We start from the raw sequence: 23662 nt of genomic DNA, 5'->3' as shown, positions 1-23662 counted from the left end.
GAGCATTTGAGATGAATGTCCTTAGCCTTCTTCAGTCACTACAAAACCAAACAACATTGGCACAGTAATTGCATTCTCTTAAAAAGCATATGCAGTTTTAGGTAGACACATTGATTGGTCAAAGAATTTCAAACAATTTGTTAGCAATGAACATTAAATTGCAATGTAATCAAATGCATAAACAGATGTAAAGGCAAAAAATTAAACAAGTCTGGGGTCGCTAATTTGACGGTCGAAAGGCACTAGAGATCGAATATTAATACCATGGGTAAGCTTCTTAACTTCTTGTGGTCAATTAAGTTGTTTAATCGCGAGAGCCAAGTATTCATGTTCAAGGGCTGACTAGAGGCTATATCTAGAAAACCTTGTAGTTAAGCTACCATAAAAGGAATTTCTCATGAAATCATCGCCTGACTGATTACTTTTTCTTTGACCCCCCAAGGTCTTTTCACAGTGATTCAATTATGATGTGTGTGCTTATTTTGTATGCCTTGGGTTTTTTGCTTTTCAAGGAAAAGCGCCCACACTGGGAACCTCTAGGGCTCTAGTACCATAGGCAATACATGTGAGTGAAGTACCAAATCAAGCTGAGATTTCTCTTCCAGCTTAAAATTTTACATTGTGGCACTTTGATTTTTTGTTTGTTCATTTTCATCATTTTAATTTTGTAACTTTGGGGGGCCATATAACACTGTTACACTCCCCAGGCTCATCACATTAGTAAACTCCCTTTATAATACTTAAGCTAAAGGTCGATAGGGTTAAGCCCACTAGAAAGCCCTAGTACATCTCATACAATGCTGCCTAAATCGGATTAAGAACTTAAGTAACCATTGCTTATTAGGAAGGCATTCCCCATGGTATTAAGAGAAGATTTCTAATACCTAGCTTGGTCAAACTAGCTTAGTCGGACTGCTTGATTTTTACACCTAAACAAGTGATTATGACAAAAGATTGCATTGAATTAAATGTTGGATACTAAGCCAATGCGCTGAATAGTATGCTACCAATCACAATCAAAGCAGACAAACATGGATGCAAAAAAGATAAGGGCAATGCTAATGGACAAGAAACACCTGTTTGTGTTGATGGTCGCGCTTGATTTGAAGGTTCCATGAAGGTCCAAATCCTATCAATAGCAACACGCTCCTGTACACACTATGAAACACAAACAATACCTCTAGGAGGCACATCAGTGGGAAAAGAGAACTTCGCTAATCACTCAACTCTAAAACAAAAACACTCCTATCGTACTAATCTTACCTTACCCTCCATCACTCAAGTGATGAGGATCGAAGGTGTTTCATGGCATAGGTTTCTGTTTCACTGTACCAGATGTGACATGTGTAGGTCTGAGTCAATGTTTTGACTTTTAATGTGCGTGCTCGTTTGCTAATTGCTCTTGCTCTTTTTTTTTTTTTTTTTGAGTATAAAGCTTTATATGTACATTCCCTAAGATTGGAATTGAGAGGTCAGGGAAAAAGGTTGAGAGGGAAACAAATGAATAATGGATGTCAGCAAACACTCCCCCCTTCCTTGGGTAGATCATACTGTTTGAAATGAGCTTGCCACCCTTTGAAACCAATTGTTCCAGTTGGTAATAGGTGAGGATTTTTGCCAGTAGTTTGCTATTACCCTAGGTGCCTCGTCAAGTTGCAAGGGTGGTAAGGTACTCTCCCAGGATCGAACTTGAAGTGGTTCATTAGGTGATTCTTGAACACTGGGAGGTGTGGATTCTTTTGTAGCTTCATGGAGGTCCACTACTATAGATGGAGGCTGTGTAGAAGCTTTTACCTCTATGGATGTATTACATGAGGAGCTAGAATCTTCATGGGACTCCCCCCTTCCTGAGCTAGGTGGAACAAATCGTTCTTTCTTTGGTACCCAAACTAGCTCGGGACTAGGTGTGTAACATTCTGTGATTTTTTCCTTTCCACGATCATTGATTCGTTTTGGAGTGTTAACCCTCACGGCACACGGACACCCATCACCTACGACGGACGTGTATTATGTATTTGGTAGAGTCAGGTACCGGGCTTGTCGGACCAATAGGGAAAGGTAGAGTGATCGTCGATGAGAGGCGCACTTTAACTTGGACATTCAAGGGATTAGTTGGTTAAGCATGGGCGCCCAAGTGTGAATGGGGTGAGCTCCTATAAAAGCCAACTAAACCTAATTTTTACTCATTCTCTCATTTGTGCAATTGAAGAGTGCTCTTGCTCCATCTCCATCTTCTTCTTCTTCACCTCCTTGTGTGTGTGTGTGTGTGAGAGAGAGAGAGAGGGAGAGTGTGTGTGCGATCGAGCATTACGAAGGCACGACGGCGGCGAAGCGGTTGAGCGCGGCACGACTGCAGCTTCTTCTTCATCGCGGCGAGGAATCCACCACGAAGGCGAGCGTAGAGCGGTGAGTGACACACCCTTTGTTTTCTTGAGCTTGCTAGTTTAGGCTTGTTGTGTGCTTGGAGCCGTTTGTGGCTCGCATACGGTGTATTGGCAAGTCCCTTGCTTCGACAGTGCGGCAAGGAGCGCACATTTTTGGCGCCGCTGCCGGGGATATGCCCTACACTAAGCTCGGTTAGCACTTTACGCTTCCTTGTGGTGCAATTTCTATCATAGGAAAGGCAGGGAAGGAGCGTGTGGAAGGTTTCTGTTTTTTGCGTTTTCTGCAATTGCTGTCAAGTTTCAATTTCTGTTATTGTCTGCGTTTTTCAAATTCTGCAATTTCTGCGTTTTCAAGTTCGGCGTTTCCACTTCCTGCAATTTTTCGCATTTCTGTCAAGTTCTGCAATTTCTGCGTTTTTTCTGCATTTTCTGCGTTTTTTCTGCATTTTCTGCGTTTTTTCTGCATTTTCAGCAATTTCTGTGCATTTTCTGCATTTTTTGCAATTTCTGCGTTTTTCTGTCAGTTTTCTGCAATTTCTGCTTTTTTGCGTTTTCCTGCATTTTTTTAATTGCTGCGTTTTTCTGCATCAAAAAAAAAAAAAAAAAAAAAAAAAAATTTCGAAAAAAAAAAAAAAAGTTTTAAAAAATAATAATAATTTTTGGAAAAAAAAAAAAAAAAAAAAGTTCTTAAAATTTTCAAAAAAAAAAAATTCGGAAATTAAAAACGCGAGCGAGTGGGTGGCGAAATTTTTCGAAAATAAAAAACACTACTCTTAAAACGTACGGGTTGGTTTGTATAAAAGGTAGATCGGGATCGGGATCATTTTCCCAAGCCCAAGCCCAAGCCCAAGCCCAAGCCCAAGCCCAAGCCCAGGCCCAGGCCTCAGTCCTCAGTCTTATGATATATACTAGACTCACTCTTATATATATACCCTACTCCCTCAAGAGAGAATGAGAGCATGTGGGACAAGTCCTCCACTCTCCTCCTTTCTCTTCCCACTTGCACCCTTAGACTTTCTAGTTTGGGCCTAGTTCCCTACTGGAAATTGACAGTTTTAGGGATTCCGAGGGCATAGAGTGACCAAACGGAGGGCTGTAAAGCACGGCACGACCCTCTGACCGATACGCTCGTTTTGAGCTATCACACGGTCCATTCCACGACACGCTCAAAAAAATCTAGCAAAAAAACAAACAAAAGACACGCTAAAAACTAGTCACAAGGCCTCCTAGTGCAGCTTTTTGACACCTTAGGGTATCAAAAGCACATGCACTTACGCTCTGGGCGGGTGCTAGAACACGAGCATATTGAGGGTGCCTCTGTTCATACGGACACCCATTACCCATCCACGATAGGATCTAGACCCTCAGCGGGGACACAAGGTAGCACCACCCAAGACCCTAAAATAGCCGCTAGTGATTCCTCCTCCGACTCAGAAATCATGGAAGCATACCCTAACCAAAACATTGAGAGAGAAGGCCATGCACCTCCCGAAGCTCCACAGCCTAGTACTAGTATGTTTAGCCGTTTCATGGAAACATTAGGTAGAGCTACTCGCTCGGAACCTGATGCAAATGAAGCACACGAAGAGGATGGGTTGGACTCTGACACACCTCTACGATACCCCATTGAGTTAAATAGTGCCTATGGAAAAGTGCTATATAACGCCTTATTGGACACGGGTGCTAAATACAATCTGCTATCCTATGGGGTGTGGTGTCAGTTAGGGAAGCCACCTCTATCTGAGAGTATTATCCAAGTCAAGGGTGTCAACAAGAAAAAAACTACGGTTTTTGGAATCTGGCACACTTCTGTCAGTTATGACAATGGGGTGGTAGCTCAAGACTTTTTGGTCATGCCTACTGGAACTATGGAGGGTAATATAAACCTAGGCCGCACGTGGATGATAGCCACCAAATGCACTATTGATTGGGGGACTGGGGGTGTTACAACGCAAAAACCAACTCTTAGCCCTACCACTCAAGCCATAGTCCCTGAGATATTGCCCAAGGAAATAAAACCCAAGACATTGCATGTCCAGGAGGTTGAACCATACGTCCCCATAGCCCAACTCTCTAGAGCTTCAACTAATGTAGTTGAAAGAAAGCTTGAGACACACAAGAACCATCCTAATATAACAGAGAAAACATACAAGTGGGTCCCTAAAACCTCTGTAGTGAGCATGGTTGATGCAAAAAAACGGAAACCTAGTAAGAACCGTACCACTCACTCCAAGAAATGTAAAGAAACGCTGCGTTGGATTCCTAAACGACTATTGGAAGCCCAAGGATACTATGAAGGAAATGATCAAATCTGGGTGCCCAAACGTAAAGTGTACTCTTACCTGTCACCTGGCCCATGTAAACCCAATCCTGTGGCTCCAAAACAAATCAATGATCGTGGAACGAAAAAAGTCACAGAATGCTACACACCTGCTCCCGAGCTAGTTTGGGTACCAAAGAAAGAACGATTTGTTCCACCTAGCTCAGGAAGGGGGGAGTCCCATGAAGATTCTAGCTCCTCATGTAATACATCCATAGAGGTAAAAGCTTCTACACAGCCTCCATCTATAGTAGTGGACCTCCATGAAGCTACAAAAGAATCCACACCTCCCAGTGTTCAAGAATCACCTGATGAACCACTTCAAGTTCGATCCTGGGAGAGTACCTTACCACCGTTACAACTTGACGAGGCACCTAGGGTAATAGAAAACTACTGGCAAAAATCCTCACCTATTACCAACTGGAACAATTGGTTTCAAAGGGTGACAAGCTCATTTCAAACGGTATGATCTACCCAAGGAAGGGGGGAGTGTTTGTGGACATCCATCATTCACTTGCTTCCCTCTCAACCTTTTTCCCTGACCTCTTAATCTCCGATCTTAGGGAATGTATATATATAGCCTTATACTCACAAAAAAACAAAAATAGTAAAGAGCAAGAGCGCCTAGCAATGAGAGAGCACCCTATCAGATCTTACATATAAGTCCAAATTCACCGTGTCAAGTCAAGCAACACACAAAAACAACTCTTATGTTTTAAAGGCCTAACCAAATCTATCTGTCTTGTCAGAAATGGCTACTTCACCAGAGGCATGCACTTCTATTTTTGATGAAAGGTACCCCTTGTCTTTTCAACAAGTGTTCTACGTATGCTACCCTATACTTTCTTGCGAATGGGATTTGATAGAGAGCCTTGCATGTGAGAGAAATTTTGAGGAGTTAGAATGGCTGATACGTCTATGGCTAACTAGTGATCCCTACCCAGTGGCGAATGTGTCTCCAATGGCACATGCTTATTCTTTTGCACAAGATGAGTATCCACGCCTCACGAGGTTCTTGATTAGCATGCTTGCACAAGAGGATGATGAAGAGGAACTAATAGAGACCGAGGAAGACTATGGCCTCACGGACAACGATTTTATTTATCTAGATGATGAGGATAGAGGCCTAGCCTTAGGGTGGCCACCCGGTTTATATAATATCCTCTTTCCTTGATTCTAAAAGGGGTGACAGATAGGTAGGTTAGGGGTCTAGATTGTGTTTTGAGTTTGTTTTTTAGGAGTTTTAATTTTTCCCACTGATGTGCCTCCTAGAGGTATTGTTTGTGTTTCCTAGTGTGTACAGGAGCGTATTGCTATTGATAGGATTTGGATCTTCATGGAACCTTCAAATCAAGCGCGACCATCAACACAAACAGGTGTTTCTTGTCCATTAGCATTGCCCTTATCTTTTTTGCATCCATGTTTGTCTGCTTTGATTGTGATTGGTAGCATACTATTCAGCGCATTGGCTTAGTATCCAACATTTAATTCAATGCAATCTTTTGTCATAATCACTTGTCTAGGTTTAAAAATCAAGCAGTCCGACTAAGCTAGTTTGACCAAGCTAGGTATTAGAAATCTTCTCTTAATACCATGGGGAATGCCTTCCTAATAAGCAATGGTTACTTAGGTTCTTAATCCGATTTAGGCAGCATTGTATGAAATGTACTAGGGCTTTCTAGTGGGCTTAACCCTATCGACCTTTAGCTTAAGTATTATAAAGGGAGTTTACTAATGTGATGAGCCTGGGGAGGGTAACAGTGTTATATGACCCCCCAAAGTTACAAAATTTAAATGATGAAAATGAACAAGCAAAAAATCAAAGTGCCACAATGTAAAATTTTAAGCTGGAAGAGAAATCTCAGCTTGATTTGGTACTTCACTCACATGTATCGCCTATGGTACTAGAGCCCTAGAGGTTCCCAGCGTGGGCGCTTTTCCTTGAGAAGCAAAAAACCCAAGGCATACAAAATAAGCACACACATCATAATTGAATCACTGTGAAAAGACCTTAGGGGGTCAAAGAAAAAGTAATCAGTCAGGCGATGATTTCATGAGAAATTCCTTTTATGGTAGCTTAACTACAAAGTTTTCTAGATATAGCCTCTAGTCAGCCCTTGAACATGAATACTTGGCTCTCGCGATTAAACAACTTAATTGACCACAGAAAATTAAGAAGCTTACCCATGGTATTAATATTCGATCTCTAGTGCCTTTCGACCGTCAAATTAGCGACCCCAGACTTGTTTAATTTTTTGCCTTTACATCTGTTTATGCATTTGATTACATTGCAATTTAATGTTCATTGCTAACAAATTGTTTGAAATTCTTTTACCAATCAATGTGTCTACCTAAAACTGCATATGCTTTTTATGAGAATGCAATTACTGTGCCAATGTTGTTTGATTTTGCAGTGACTGAAGAAGGCTAAGGACATTCATCTCAAATGCTCTTCCACCTCGACGAACCAGCTTCAACTCAATAGCTTCCGAGGACGGAATCTACATCAGGAAGGGGGGCATGTTAACCCTCACGGCACACGGACACCCATCACCTACGACGGACGTGTATTATGTATTTGGTAGAGTCAGGTACCGGGCTTGTCGGACCAATAGGGAAAGGTAGAGTGATCGTCGATGAGAGGCGCACTTTAACTTGGACATTCAAGGGATTAGTTGGTTAAGCATGGGCGCCCAAGTGTGAATGGGGTGAGCTCCTATAAAAGCCAACTAAACCTAATTTTTACTCATTCTCTCATTTGTGCAATTGAAGAGTGCTCTTGCTCCATCTCCATCTTCTTCTTCTTCACCTCCTTGTGTGTGTGTGTGTGTGAGAGAGAGAGAGAGGGAGAGTGTGTGTGCGATCGAGCATTACGAAGGCACGACGGCGGCGAAGCGGTTGAGCGCGGCACGACTGCAGCTTCTTCTTCATCGCGGCGAGGAATCCACCACGAAGGCGAGCGTAGAGCGGTGAGTGACACACCCTTTGTTTTCTTGAGCTTGCTAGTTTAGGCTTGTTGTGTGCTTGGAGCCGTTTGTGGCTCGCATACGGTGTATTGGCAAGTCCCTTGCTTCGACAGTGCGGCAAGGAGCGCACATGGAGCTACGACATTGGGCTCACTTGGGTCAGGTGATAGGTAAGAGCACAATCTACGTTTTGGAACCCAGATTTGGTCATTCCCTTGATAGTAGCCTTGGGCTTCCAATAGTCGTTTAGGGATCCATCGCAACATTTTCTTACTTTTCTTGGAGCGAGTGGTACGTTTCTTACAAGGCTTCTGTTTTTTAGCACTAGATATGGTCACTAAAGAAGCTTTAGGGACCCACTTGTATGTTTTCTTCGTTACATTAGGATGAGTCTTGTCGGAAGCGATATGCATTGCTTGTAGCATATTTAAGGGTATATGCATTTCATCCCCCTCAGGTGTTACCCAGGTCGTCCCCCTATTTCCCCAAGTGTCTATGGTTGATGCTAGGTGGACCCAGTCTACATTGTCCGACTCAGTCATCCCAGGTAGGATATCCATATAAGGAGAATCTTGGCCAATGTCTGTATCCTTCTTACAAGTGTAACAATATTGTAGTGGGGCCGAGTGAACTGTGGTGTCAGAGCGATGATCAATAATGGTTTTACTCCCTAAGGGGTGTACCTTACCAGTCACCAAATCCACTCTAAGGACAGAGTCTTGGAATTGCAAATAGACATGATTTTTAGACCAATCGTGAACCATTTGTGCTTCCCTCATGAATGGTCGTCCTAAAATCATTTCATATGACATAAGGTGTTTAGAGAAATCCATTACAATGAACGTATGTCGTACCTTGTGTCCTAGAACTTTGATCTTAAGATCCTTGAGCATCCCCATAGGTTTGGCTATGGTACCATTTGCCATCTTTACCACAATGTTAGTAACACTGAGGCGGGGTTTTCCCATGGATTCCCAACAATCTTTTGTAACGATGCTAACTCCCGCACCACCATCAAGAATTCCCTTTATAGTTAATCCCTTGGTAGTGATGGGTAGGGTCGCATTAGACTCGTCGCCTTCAAAATACTGCCCTAATTCGTTAATGGGTACCTCGATCACAGACTCGTGTTCATCTAAGTCAAGTGATTGCACATGATTTTCCTCATCAATCATAATCGAGTCAGGCCTATTTGGTTGCGCAAACTGCGGTAATCCCGTTCGTAGCTCTCCGTTAAGGAATGCTCGAAGTGCAAGGAATAACTCAGGATCTCCATACAGCTTTGCTATGATCGTGGTTCGGACCTCAGAAGACATGAAGTCCACTAGTTTGGCAACATTCAGTGGCGTTTTACAGGGTGTAGGTCCTTCACTAGGAACTGGTGAGGATGGAATCTCATATTCCTCAATGGGATCAGGTATTCCTTCGTTAAACATCCTTTCCAACAAGAAGGGTGTATGCTCACTTTCTGATGTCCTGTCCTCACTCCCTTCTTGGATGATACTAGAAATGGCTAACAGTCTATGGTTCATGTGGGGTGGATGAACTTGCGTGGGAAACACTGTGTCATGAATTTTGATATGCATGGGTTCTGGTTCTAGTTTCCTTTGAGTCTCCTCCACTAAACCTCTTAGATGTTTCACCTGCTTAATCTCGTCTACAAGGTTTGGGTACGTCCCAATCTTCTTTTTACGATTCTTCCCTTTTTGCCCCTGCGGTTTATCTTGGGGGTCTTGGATTGGATTTGGAAACACTTGTGGTGTTTTCAGAGGCTCTTTATGGTTTTCTCTCATTCGGTTTTCATTTGGTTCCATGTTACGGTTTTCTTTGTCGGTCTTTCCCTTTGTGGTATTTGTTCTAGTCTCCATTGTCTCGACTGAATCTGAATCATCCTCGAGGTCATTCATATACACGGGGTCATCTCCTGTTCCTATGTTTGTTTTGGAACTTGGCTTTGAATTTTCCGTATTCTGCGACTTCTTCCTTCGTGTCTTCTTTTTCTTTGCTTGGATAATTGACGCGGTATCTCTCTCTTCGAGGATATGTCCTGGCCCTTGAAGCATGGACCGTGTAATCGCATAAGCGGGTGCAACGGGTGGTATTGGCGATGTCACACTAGCAATTTCGACCAAATTCAGGGGTGTGATTTTAGGCGCATTTGGGTTATAGGGGCATTGGGCAATCAAGTGATCTATGCCACAACGATTACATGTGAGTATTGGCATTGCAGACGTGCTCCCTTGATTCACTTGCATCTGTGCAGCATTCTTTTGCAGCCTAATAGGGCACTCCGCTACTCGATGTGGTCCACCACACTCGTAGCATTGAAGAGGTGGCCTCCTAGCCTGGGTGTTGATATTTTGACCTCTGGATGCGAGAGCAGCAGCTTGATAAACCGGCTTGACTTGTCCCCAACAATCTTCCATGTAGTATATAGGACATTCTTCCAATGTATCAAGTCCGTAGGCAATACTAGTGTCTATTTCCTCCTCACAGCCATCTGCATAAGCATTAGATGGCTCGCAACCCACTTGGTTCATAGGGGCGACTCTTGGATGCGAGGGCTGCGGTCCTAGCACAGGAGGTGGTAACGGTGTAGCTTGTACAACATTTTGAGGTCTAGGGACCATGTGTTGCAGTAGTTGCTCAACAGGTGGAGTAGGCATCAATACAGGAGCTCGAGGCGCATCCGTCCAGGCTACAGGTGGTCTATTTGCCATCATACGTTTGATCATTAAACAATCCTTAGCTTGGTGACCATACCTACCACATGCGTTGCAAGTTCCATTAAATTTTACTCTAAACGTAGGGCACTCACTAGTGCTATGTGGACCTAAGCAAATGGAACACCATTGTTGCTCCCTTCTTGGATACATGTGACTATTTTGAGGGGGTCGATTATCCTTAAGAGACTCTTGGATTGCCTTGGTGAGGTCTGTCAAGAATGTCTCAAATACCTTTGGCTCATTGGCAATGGGCTTTGCAGTCATGGGTTCATACTCAATGGCTTGTGAGCTAGTGGATCTCGTGTCAGTAGACACCCTCATGTCTGCTATCATCAAGTTGTCCTCTAATTGGATTGCATTGGCAGTGACATCTTCCCAGGTTGTGATACCTCTAATCACTAGTCCATTATAGATTCCTTCATTCCTCAACCCTCGAATGAATCGATCAAGCAGTTGGTTATTGTTGAAGCGCTCATTTACAGGGCAACGAGAGTTTAAGTGCTTTAGACGACTAATGAAGTCCCTTACTGACTCTCCTTCCTTACGTTCGGCCTTCTGTAGCTGAGATGCTACACCCCAAAGCACACCTTCTCGTATGTACTCCTTTAGAAACAACCTTCGAAGGGTAGGGTAGATTGTTTTCTCGTCCACCCTTAGGGTCCTATACCAATCTCCAGCCTTCCCACTTAATGTCAAGCTTAAGGCATTGCACTTATGTAGTTCGTTGCGTTTCCCTAAGGAATCACATACTTGTTCAAACACTTCAATGTGTTTTCTAGCATCTTCGTCCCCATTGAATTTTTGCGTGAGTTTGGCAATTTGTACTGCCTTACTTCTAGGCTCTCTATCAGATGCATGATGCATATTTTCCGCAATAGATCGACCTATGGTTTGAGCAAACGCTGCCAAGTCACCTATGTGAGGAGGCAGGGCCGGTGGAGGTACTCTTGGAATCATATGTGGGAGAGGAACGGGTACCGGTCTTGGCATATGTGTGGATGATGCAGGATATGGAACATAACCGGGCATAGGTCCACTCGGATAAGAGCTAGGGAGCGGCACTCGAGGAGCATAAGCAAGTGGTACAATTGGAGGTGTGGGGGCCATGTGTGCATAAGGGGCTAGAGGCACATATGGTCGAGGCCCCATATTAGGTACTATGACACTAGGTAGTGGCACTGCGCTAACCGTAGATGTCATCGGTACATTCTCTGTTAGGCTTATCCCTGGAGTGAGCACTGTGTTTTCCTTAATAGAGGGTTGAGCCAAGTTAGGGAAGCTAAAGTTTTCGCTCGGAAGCTCAGATTGCATAGAGACCCCAGGTGAAATGACGTAAGATGGGTCCATGGGGCTCATTAGAGGAGTCTCCATTTGTGATAGAGTAGGCTGTTGAGCCTTGCTCGTATCCAGAAATCTCATGGGGCCAGTTGAGAGTATATTTACCCCTCGGTTTTGCCTTTCTGATTGAATAATGCCATGGATAACATTACAGATCATTTTCTGTTGATCTTCGATGCTCGTGGCACTAGAGGTGGATTGTACAATCTCTATCCATCCTACATGGTAGGCGTGGCCAGAGTGTAGATCCGTCAACACCTCAGTGTGGAGGTCGTATGTCAAATGATCATTAATGAACAATCCTTCTAGAGTCGACGTGTTTATGGTTTCTTGTGAGGTAGAAGCAATGTTGCTCCCCGTGGTTTTACTTGCCACCAACGGTACTCTAGAGGGAACTTCTGAAGGAGGCAGCTCAACAGGGCCTTCTTGGTAAGAAGTTGGTAGGATATCCACATGGACACTCTTTGGGGGTGTGGGGTCCACGTGCGATGTGAAAGGAGATTCCACTTCCCCACCCCCTTCGCGTGCTTCATCTGCATCAGGTTCCGAGCGAGTAGCTCTACCTAATGTTTCCATGAAACGGCTAAACATACTAGTACTAGGCTGTGGAGCTTCGGGAGGTGCATGGACTTCTCTCTCAGTGTTTTGGTTAGGGTATGCTTCCATGATTTCTAAGTCGGAGGAGGAATCACTAGCGGCTATTTTAGGGTCTTGGGTGGTGCTACCTTGTGTCCCCGCTGAGGGTCTAGAGCTTATCGTGGATGGGTAATGGGTGTCCGTATGAACAGAGGCACCCTCAATATGCTCGTGTTCTAGCACCCGCCCAGAGCGTAAGTGCATGTGCTTTTGATACCCTAAGGTGTCAAAAAGCTGCTCTAGGAGGCCTTGTGACTAGTTTTTAGCGTGTTTTTTGTTTGTTTTTTTGCTAGATCTTTTAGAGCGTGTCGTGGAATGGGCCGTGTGATAGCTCGAAACGAGCGTATCGGTCAGAGGGTCGTGCCGTGCTTTACAGCCCTCCGTTTGGTCACTCTATGCCCTCGGAATCCCTAAAACTGTCAATTTCCAGTAGGGAACTAGGCCCAAACTAGAAAGTCTAAGGGTGCAAGTGGGAAGAGAAAGGAGGAGAGTGGAGGACTTGTCCCACATGCTCTCATTCTCTCTTGAGGGAGTAGGGTATATATATAAGAGTGAGTCTAGTATATATCATAAGACTGAGGACTGAGGCCTGGGCCTGGGCCTGGGCCTGGGCTTGGGCTTGGGCTTGGGCTTGGGCTTGGGCTTGGGAAAATGATCCCGATCTCGATCTATCTTTTATACAAACCAACCCGTCCGTTTTAAGAGTCGCGTTTTTTATTTTCGAAAAATATCGCCGCCCACTCGCTCGCGTTTTTTATTTCCGGATTTTTTTATATTTTTTTTTTTCAAAATTATTTTTTTTTTCTCAAAAAACTTTTTTTTTTCAGATTTTTTTTAAACTTTTTTTTTTGTTGATGCAGAAAATACAGAAATTGAAAAAAAACGCAGAAATGCAATAATTGCAGAAAATGCGGAAAAAACACAGAAATTGCAGAAAAACGCAGAAAATGCAAAAAAAACGCAGATATTGCAGCAAATTGACAGAAATGCAGAAAATTGCAGAAATTGAAAACGCCGAACTTGAAAACGCAGAAATTGCAGAAATTGAAAAAACGCAGACAATAGCAGAAATTGAAACTTGATAGCAATTGCAGAAAACGCAAAAAACAGAAACCTTCCACACACTCCTTCCCTGCCTTTCCTATGATAGAAATTGCACCACAAGGAAGCGTAAAGTGCTAACCGAGCTTAGTGTAGGGCATATCCCCGGCAGCGGCGCCAAAAATGTGCGCTCCTTGCCGCACTGTCGAAGCAAGGGACTTGCCAATACACCGTGTGCGAGCCACAAACGGCTCCAAGCACACAACAAGCCTAAACTAGCAAGCTCAAGAAAACAAAGGGTGTGTCACTCACCGCTCTACGCTCGCCTTCGTGGTGGATTCCTCGCCGCGATGAAGAAGAAGTTGCAGTCGTGCCGCGCTCAACCGCTTCGCCGCCGTCGTGCCTTCGTAATGCTCGATCGCACACACACTCTCCCTCTCTCTCTCTCTCTCACACACACACACAAGGAGGTGAAGAAGAAGAAGATGGAGATGGAGCAAGAGCACTCTTCAATTGCACAAATGAGAGAATGAGTAAAAATTAGGTTTAGTTGGCTTTTATAGGAGCTCACCCCATTCACACTTGGGCGCCCATGCTTAACCAACTAATCCCTTGAATGTCCAAGTTAAAGTGCGCCTCTCATCGGCGATCACTCTACCTTTCCCTATTGGTCCGACAAGCCCGGTACCTGACTCTAAATCATACATAATACGCATCCATCGTAGGTGATGGGTGTCCGTGTGCCATGAGGGTTAACATAGGCACATGGATTCAGTATAGACAGATTGTCCCCCTTCCAGTACTCACTGGATGCACCCTCTCTGACTCTTACACAGTCCGAGACCACCAAGCTCATCCGCCAGGACCTGATCAGCTAGACACCAGGAGGACATGGGTACAGCCAGCACAGGAGCTGGGCACGAAGATGAGATACATGGACACCCACTTGTCTCATGGGATACGGTGCGCTATTGGCTAGATACGCACATCTTTACACTAGCTGCGGATCGAGACTGGGAGATACAACGGAGTGCCAGCAGAGGCCAAGACATGTACCCTGTGTGACATGGAGCCTGAGATAGAGTTACACTACACATGCCACTGCCCCGTCTACTACGAGATACGAGGCCGCTTCCACTGCTTGTTCAGAGAGGGCTTTGGACCACTCTCCAGAGTCATGAGGTACGAGGATCAAAGATTCCTGGGTTTGTTCTGCTCAAGCTGCGCAGACACAGAGAGAGCCTGATGAGAGGAGAGGCTAGCCAGTCTCAGAGACACATCACAGACTTCTTTAGAGGAGACACTGGACACCCAGAGGAGCTACTACCACAGCAGATCTTGTCGCCTCACACCAGAGGTACATTGATCGATCGAGCGACTGAGCTAGGGAGATCGAGACGCCCACGACTGCGGAGGACTACACAGCATCGACGGAGGCTACATCAGAGGATTCGGACCACTTTGGCCCGACATGCACGATGCCCGGTTAGACTGCTGTCCATGGATGAGATCGCCAGCGACCGATGCTGGATCTCTTGTGACTTGTGATTTAGCTACCCCCAGCTAGCTGCTTAGTTCACGCCTACCAGTTTAGGATCCCATAGTACTTTTTATTTTATCATTTTATCATTTCATTTTGTTACTTTGCCTTTTGAAGACGTTAATAACATTTCATTTCATCTCTCTCTCTCTCTCTCTCTCTCTCTCTCTCTCTCTCTCTCTCTCAAAGTTTAGTGATTTTGCAGTTTCTGTTCGTGTGTCGCTATTTGATTTCTCGCTCATAGTTGCATACCTTCACTTGCACAATACAATCACTTAAGCATATAGTCATATGAACAGTCACTTCAGTCATTTATTAATAAGTGACTTTGACATGACATTTATTAAAAGTAGGTAGGGCAAATGGCTAAAAACCTATACAAGAGTCACTTGGCCTTCAGTTTTTATATATCAGAACTCGGTCCCAGCAAGGGCACCGAACACCCACAACACCTAACAGATTGATTAAGTACTATAGGGACTCGAGATTGGCGAAACACCTGAAGAATTACCCGATTGATACGATTTGCTCGAGATGGCGTGTGGCCATTGCTTCTCCTCTCAGGACAAGAGGAAAGCCGAAAGGACAAATGAGTGTAGAAAAGCAGAACGTGTACTCTTGAAAAGAAGATGAACCTAAGGACCACCAAAAGATAAATTTGAGAGTTACAGAGCAGCGGCCGAGGGCGGAAGAAAAGAACAGATGAAAGCAGGACTGGTACCACATTACGTGGCGCCCAACCCGAATTAGATGAACGAAAGTACAAAACTTTGCCGCACTTGGGGCAAAGTGAAAGATCAGGAAGCCCTCATTTTCTTTGATGGAGGAGCCAAGGCCAACTTCTTTTCACTTAAATTGGCGGCTCGATTTGGAATTACGTCCGACAGGCTGAGGCCACAGGCAGAGGCAGTTCTAGCGGCACCTGGACAAGATATTGCCATTACACAGATCATTGGCAAACTTCGTTTGCAATGTCAGGGGTGTTTAGGGCACGAGGACTGTTATATCATGTCTTTGGAAGGGTGTGATGTCCTCTGAGGAATCCCTTGATACCACAAGAACAACGCCATGGTTGACTATCGGGCTGAGAAAGCGACTTGACAAGTGAAGGGCAAAGAGATTGTACTTGATGAAATTCAGTTTCTTTACTCGATTTTTCTCGAGAGAACTGAATGATGATTGAAGGTCGAATATGTTTGACCTCGAAAAGAAACGACAAAATTTTTCTGCAATAGAGGTTGACTGTTTCTCTGAAGGCGTACAAAGCGAGTTACTTCCTTTACGTTGTGAAGATCACATGATTGATTCGTGGTAGTACACCACCGAACCGGCCACCTTACACCGTTAGTCGAGGCCAAGATAAAGAAACAATGAACCAGAACAGATTTCCACATTACAAGGATCGATGATATACTCGACAGACTTCAGAATTCTACTTGCCGAATTGATATGGAGAGTGATTATCATCAGATCTGTATTGCTCCTGGAGACGTCTACAAGACAGCTTTCGAGACGACTTTTTGGATTCTTAGGGAATACCGATCATTTGTGTGTTTTCCAGACACTGAGGAAGCATAAATTGCTTATAAATGTGAACAAGAGCAAGTTTTTCTTGCCTGAGATACATTTCTTGGGACACATCATCTCAACAGAAAGGGTACATATGGATGTGGCCAAAAGTGACACCATCTGCGATTGGCCTGACTTGAAGAATGTTCATGAAGTTGGAAGCTTCTTGGGCTTGTGTTCTTACTACTGGAAGTTGTCACCAAGAGGTGTATTTTTCCTGTTGCCTTCCGTAAATAAGTACTAGATATTTTTATTTATTTTTATTTTTACTTGTTTTCCCCGGAACCCTTGAAAAGGTGCAAGTGGACATTGCATGGCCAGTGTGAAACGGCTGCGGCCGAATAGGTTTCTCACAGCGGGAGTCTGGGTCGGTCAGTCTGGGACTGGTCGGGCCAGTTAGCACTGAATTCTGATGAGTATGGAAGCCTGTGTGCGCCAAATGAAATTTGGGCCACTCGGAAAGTCACAACTTTATAAGTCAGTGGGAACTAGAGAATTAACTCAAAAGGGGCAAACTGGACACATGGCGGCTCCTGGTGCAGTTTTCCACTTCCATCAGCAAGAGGGGGCGCCCAATTCGAGAGAGGAGGCTGATTTGACTCATAAGTGAGCTACAGTGTGTGTGAGTAGTGGGTGCAGGTCTACAGCTTTAATGGAAAGCTTGCCTTCTCCTCTGTCTCATGTAGCGCGATGATTTGCTCTCGTGCATCTCTCTCCCCTTTGGCACATATGGTAATGCCCCACTAGATGGGCTACTCAGATGAACATGTACAGTTCTGGGGGTTTATGCGCATTTGCCAAGGCAAGAGCCTTCTGAACAGGAACTGGATTAGCTAATTGCTAATCCCCCACAGGTACGCACAGTTCCATCGCAAAAGATTTCGAGTTTGGAGAGTTTTTTCGCGTGAAAACTCGTCCAATTCACAATTCACAGGGGAACTGTCCCATTGCGTGTGGGTGCCCTTGGGACACGCGTAGGCGTGTTCGCTCCGCTAAAAACGATCCGAAACAGCGAATTACAGCCTGCTGTGTTTTTCTGCAGGTTTAGGGTTTCGCACCTAAACTGCAAGGGAACACCGGGGGAGCCTCGTGAGAGCCTTGGGATGCGTGTACAGGCTTTTGGGCACCCGGCAGTGAAAAACAGGGAATTACAGCCCGCTGAAATTCTGTGACAGCTCACGAGAAAGCTTCCAGATAGCGAGGGAATCCGTCCTAGACAGGTGCTTTTGACCTATAGGGGTTTTTGCACTGTTATGCTGCCAAAATCAGGTCGAAAACCTGCGTTTTCAGCCCTCGCCAGGTTTGGACAGCTTTGTGAAAGCTTGTGCAAAGTGGTTGGATCGTCTACCTTAATTTGAATAAAGAAATACCGAAAGGGGTGCCAGTCTTTGGGGCCTACAGGGTGTCGGTCTCGTGTGCGCAATGACATTCTAGTCGCTGGACGCAACTGTGTTCTCTTCCCTTCTCAGTGCTCTGTGTAAAGTTAACAGGTAATTGAAATAGTACCGCCCTCTACGTTGTACAGGCCGGTTATAGCAGTTCATTCAAAAGTTTGCAGAGGTAGCTTCCCCTTTGCACATTTTGACACAAAAAGGAATCCTTTTCTCGTGGGGACCCACAGAGGTGATTGCCTTTCAGACACTAAAAGAGAAATTGACTAGTGGATCAGTATTGACTTTACCGGATTTGCAAAAGTCATTTGAAGTATATTGTGATTCTTGTGGTCGTAGTCTAGGAGCGGTCTTAATGCAAGAAGGCCATGTGATTGCCTATGAAAGCCGATTGTTTTTAAGGCCAGAATTGACAACACAGATTCATAAGAAAGAGCTTTTGGCAGTGATCCATGCTCTTACTCAGTGGCAACATTAACTACTTGGAGCTGATTTTACGGTCTCACTGATCATCAGAGTTTACGCTACTTCTTGTAATAGAAGCAGCTTTCGGAAAAGCCAATGCGGTGGGCTAACATCTTGTCATAGTTTCACTTCCAGATTGTCCATGTTCAGGGACATAAAAACTTGGTGGTAGATGCTTTGTCTCGGAAGCCGTTAGTCTCGGCTATTTCCGCGATTCATCTAGAAGCTTCAAGGACATGGTTGATCGGCACGCCATAGATCCGGATTTTTTTTTCAATGAATTCACTCAAATACAAAATGGGGAGGTAGTAGCGGGATATTCCATACGGGATGGCTACTTGATGAAGAGAACGATGTTGTGCGTCACACGGCCGTGGAGGGAAAAGGTTTTGACTGAGTGCCATTGTCCACCTTTTACGGGTCATTGCGGCATCGACACCACCTTGAAAGGTGTGGAGCGTTACTTCTTTTGGCCGAGGCTCAAGAAGGATGTGGAGACTTTGTTCGCAATTGTTTAGTATGCCAGAAGGTCAAGTTTGACAGGCATAAGGCATAGGGATTACTACAGCCTTCACCCATTCCCACCTGCCCCTAGGAAAGTATTGCAATGGATTTTATTTTTGATCTCCTGAAAACTTAGAGTGGGCATGCTGGCCTTTGGACGGTCATCAATAGATTGAGTAAGCAGGCTCACTGCTTTGCAGTAAAGAAGACAGTTAAGCCCGATCCTTTGGCGAAACTGTTCGAATATATGGCATGTCTGAGTCCATTGTTTCAGACAAAGATCCCCGGTCTACTAGTTGTTTGGACGGCAATCTGGGAGAACATTGGCACGTGGTTGCAGTTCTCGTCCTCGTTCCACCCGCAGACAGATGGGCAATTTGAAATAGCCAATTCAATGGTTTTGAATTTGTTGAAGTCTTCTCCTTCATATCAAAAGACTAAATGGGAAAGTATTTGCCCTTGGTGGAGTTTGCCTACAACAACACACGGGGAAGACGCCATTTCAAGTGAATTTGAGGGTGCTAAGAAGCTTCTTCAATTTCTAAGCACCTAAGACAAGGTTTGTTTAAGGCAGATTTTTGAAAAAGTCTAGAAGGCATTGAAGGCCACCTAGCAGTTCAGAAGGAGGAGAGCTCGTCCTCTTTTGACAATGACCAGATCAACACGAAAACCAAGGAGTTCAAGGAAGGGAGTCAAGCCGTCGGGTTTCAGACGTTTTTCTGGCTACCAAGACACCCATCGAGCCCTTGAGTTTGAACAACAGTTTGACGTTGCCTTCTCTGGAGCGTGGTTCTCATAACATTCCAAGTAGCGGAAGGCGGCATCTTACTTGAAAAGAACGTGGTGATCTACTATGTTGTTACGCAGAGAAACACATGCGACGTGGTTAAGATTCTTTTTTTTCACGTCAACTTGGATATTAGATGTATATGCAAGAGATGACATCATGCCTTGGCATCATTTGAAAATGACTGAGAAAGATACATTGGATAACTACTACCTAAAGGTTTTGGGATACTTGTCGAAGATTCTTTTGAAAGACCAGATTGAGCGGTGTTGTTATGATTTGCTAAAGAGATTCAAGACTATGCTTTAAACCAAAATTCTGACTCCATTCAGAGACTTATGGGACATGACTAAGCAACGATTTGGAATGCATAACGGCTCATTGACCTATGCGACGGGCAAGATGGTATCCACCTCAAAAAGGCAAGAGTCTGCCAGTGAAGAGAATGAATCAACGGAACCAGATAATAGCTCATCACAGGATTTTGGCAAATCAGAAGGTTCCGACGAACTAAGGAAACCAGATTCAAGTTCATCAAAGAATTCCAGAGAAAGAGGAATCTGATGATAGTACGTCTTAGGGTTTTGATGATTGACTCTGACGGTGCCAATGGACAAGGGAAGTGAAAGACGCTACCCGCAGGTCCAAGGGCACAAGGAAAGAAAGGAAAAAGGAATCAACTGGTAGATCAACATTCCCCAGACCTAGGATAAGAATTTTTTGAAGCCGACTAGTACACGAAGGACTTGGACACTGCTTTTGGCCAAGGTCCGGGAGGGTTTAGAGAAATCTCAAGAAGGTAGCAAATCGACACCGTCACTATTTGAAATTAAAAGAAGACGATTGGGTGCTCTTACGTTTTGAGAAGGCATGCCTAAGAAATAAAAAGGGAAAGGAACGGCTTTCCAAAGCTTAGCATGAGGTATTATGGCCCTTTCCAGATAAAAGAAAAGATAAATAATGTCTCCTTTAGACTGAAGTTGCCCGATACTTGGAAGATTCACAATGCATTTCATGTGAGTCTATTGAAGCCTTTTAAAGGTGATGTGCCGGATGATGGGGAGCCTGATGAGCAACCCGAAGTGGAGGAAAGCGAGGACATGCTCGTTCGAGAACAAATATTGGCACAAAAAGATAGAAAGATAAAAGGTAAAGCTATTAGGCGGTTCTTGATTAAATTCAAGAACTATCTTGCATTGGATGCGAAGTGGATGGAGGAGGACCTAGCAAATACTCCTCAAATTTTGGAACTTTACCTTGAAGCATTCGGTTTAGTATAGTCTACTCCAATAGAACCCTGATTTCAGCATGGGTGAATCTAGTGCACTGGGTTTGCACAAGAGAGGAGTCACTCCGCTCCTTTGTCAACGTATTATCCCAATTTTGAATAGAGTCACTGATGTTCCCCTTTGGGTTTCAGGGATACTGATGGTCTGATAGTATTTTGTTGTATGACCTTATGAACTGGAATTCCCGAAAATGAATATGATTGATTTGTACTTGACTTGTTTGAGTGCAGGAATTGAAAGACGAAATGACTGCAGCATTTCGGTCTCATAAATCTCTATAAACATAATTGCAATAAGGATTAGTTGATCGGGTATCCGTGAGGTCCCGACTGGATCTAGATGCAATTACTAAATACATTGCCGATTGATCGTGGTCTGAGATTTGGAATGAATTTGTATGTGATTTGTCATGTGATGTCCTATGATGTCAAGTGATGTCTTGTGAGGTCCATGTGACTATCGTTTTGTACAAGTGCTAGATGTGTCACAAACTGGTGACGTGGCATGCCCAGACACTCACACTGGCTGGACAAGCTCGTAAAATGCGGCAGCGGGTTGACGTGGCAGTCTGGGATTTCACGTCAGATTTTTCGCTGACAGGTTGTACGGAGAATCCCGCTTTTTGCGTTGTTGCTAACGTGGCAGAGCTTGTTGCTGCTGTACGGATTTTGTGCTGGTTGAGTTTTTGGGACAGCTTTTGGAACTTGATGCTTTAATTTTAGAAGGTTTTTCACTTATTGTTTTTGGGGCTCTGCTTTTGGGCATCCCTTGTAATCCTATAAATTAGTGGGCAGGGCCCTCACTTCTCAGAGCATCTGGATGCAGAGTCGAGTGAGAACCCTCCCACTCTCTTGTACTTTGAACATAGATTAATACAAAAAGAAATATCGAAAGGGGCGCCAGTCTTTGGGGCCAAACAGAACTCCGCCAGGCTCTGTCAAATCAAGTGTGAATTGTGTACTGTTTTGAAGTGAATCTTTGTTGTGTCACGGTAGAATCTTTACTTCGAGTGTCCAAGTTTGTTACAGTGGTATCAAAGCGCGGCCGATTTCTCTTCTACCGGGAAATCCGATCCTTTTCTTGCGACACTTATGGATTCCAACAAAGAACAGTCGACTTCCTCTGCATCTGGGGATGTGAGAAGAGATCACGAGGAAGATTCTCACGAAGAGTATGGCCCACCTCGGCCTACTCAGCCGGAGATTGAAGAGATGGAACGCCGACAATTGGTTGACGACACGACAAAGATGATGATCAACATTGCGAAGGATCCGAAATTTGCAAAATTTTTGACTCAGACATCCTTCGAAGAAGTGCACACCCAGTGGCAGAAGTCCACAGAGCCACCCATCAAACCGGCGCTCCAAAGATGTTTACAGAGCAAGAATTGGAAGAGGTGGTTGATACACGGATTACTCAGCTTTTTGACGCGAACAACAAAGCCAAAAAGCACGACAAAAAGCAGAAGAAAGGAACTGACTTCCCGGGTTATTTGGGTCGTCAATCTACTTTTGCCTCGGCAAGAAAGCAGAAGAAGCGTGTGCGATTTGAAGGAGTATCCAGTTCTTCTTCTTCTTCTTCTGACAGTTCTTCTAGCTCTTCTGACTCGAGCGAAGAAGACAGGAAAGGGAAAAAGCGAAGCAAAAAGCAAAGCTTCGGAAAGGGCAAGAAAAAGGCAAAGAATCCTAAGTTTCGCCCAGTTTCTGACAGTTCTACAGAGGACTCGTCTTCACATAGTTCAGACTCCGACGATCACAGATTTTACGCAAAGAAGAAACATTTCTATAAAGCCAACCAATATGACTTCCTCGAAGATAAAAGCAAGAAAGTTCGAAAATTTAAAGAAGGTGGACAGCCAATTCAGTTTGGCACTTTTCTGGATTCCGAGATGCTTCGAGGGCTTTGGCCTTCATACAACAGTTTGATATAGCTTTCTCTGGAAGGCATTACTCAGAGCACTCCAAGATTTAGAGGGCTACCTCTTTCTTCAAGGGAAATGCTCGAACATGGTGGTCCACCCTTCTATTGAACAAGAAAGTGCCAATTAAATGGCTGAAATTTAAAAGGCTTTTTATTTCTTCTTGGCTGACTCGGGAGTACGAACGAGATATACGAACTGCTTGGAGTCATCTTCGGATGACCAAGAGAGATTCTTTGGACGCATATTGCGAGAGATTTTGGAGCTCTTTTCTACCAGCTTCTTCATTTAAGAAGATCTTGTTTAAAGAACAGATTGAGCGGTTTTGCTGCGGACTTCCTACAGAGATCCGAGATCACAGCTTAGAACAAAAGTCAAATTCTATTCAAGAATCGATGGGTCATGCGAAACGGGCCATACATTCATGCAATTTGACTTACCCTACAGATGAGATCATGACTCAGAGAACCGAAGAGACTTCTAATAATGAAAGTAGAAAGAAGAAGAGCCCCCAAGAAAAGAAAGATAAGGATTCACAACCCCGGCTCACTCTTCGGGAGAGGGCCAACTACATCAAAGAGGGGAAGTGTTTTGGATGCGGGAACATGGGCACATCTCCGCTAAGTGCCCTAAAAAGGCACAACAAGAACAGAATGAAGAAAGGCCAGAGAGTTCGAAAGTAACTAAGGAACGTGGACGAAAAGGCAAGATGAAAGCAGGACTGGTTCCAGATTGCATGGGTACTGACCCAAGCATGATTGATGAAAGTACATAACTTTGCCTAGCTT

At 44.3% G+C, this 23662-nt stretch overlaps 1 protein-coding gene across 2 annotated transcripts in view; it reads left to right on the top strand.

The window, feature by feature from the left end:
• Positions 1 to 23662, top strand: part of LOC147461590 (uncharacterized) — a 57655-nt gene that overhangs the window by 14175 nt on the left and 19818 nt on the right. Inside the window, exon 3 of one of the 2 annotated variants that reach the window (XM_086509094.1) lies at positions 5454 to 5992. The exons of the other annotated variant lie outside the window; for it this stretch is intronic. Within the exon in view, the coding sequence (XP_086365220.1) occupies positions 5454 to 5878 (425 nt within the window). The 3' untranslated portion in view covers positions 5879 to 5992. Of the gene's footprint in view, positions 1 to 5453; positions 5993 to 23662 lie in introns of those variants that run through there. 2 annotated transcript variants of the gene reach the window in all.

The sequence above is a fragment of the Adiantum capillus-veneris genome, chromosome 3, assembly GCF_014529385.1.
Source record: "Adiantum capillus-veneris isolate H3 chromosome 3, ASM1452938v2, whole genome shotgun sequence".
In the NCBI taxonomy this organism is placed as follows: domain Eukaryota; kingdom Viridiplantae; phylum Streptophyta; class Polypodiopsida; order Polypodiales; family Pteridaceae; genus Adiantum; species Adiantum capillus-veneris.
Note: the sequence above shows the minus strand (reverse complement) of the source record. Positions and strands in the feature narration are given on the sequence as shown.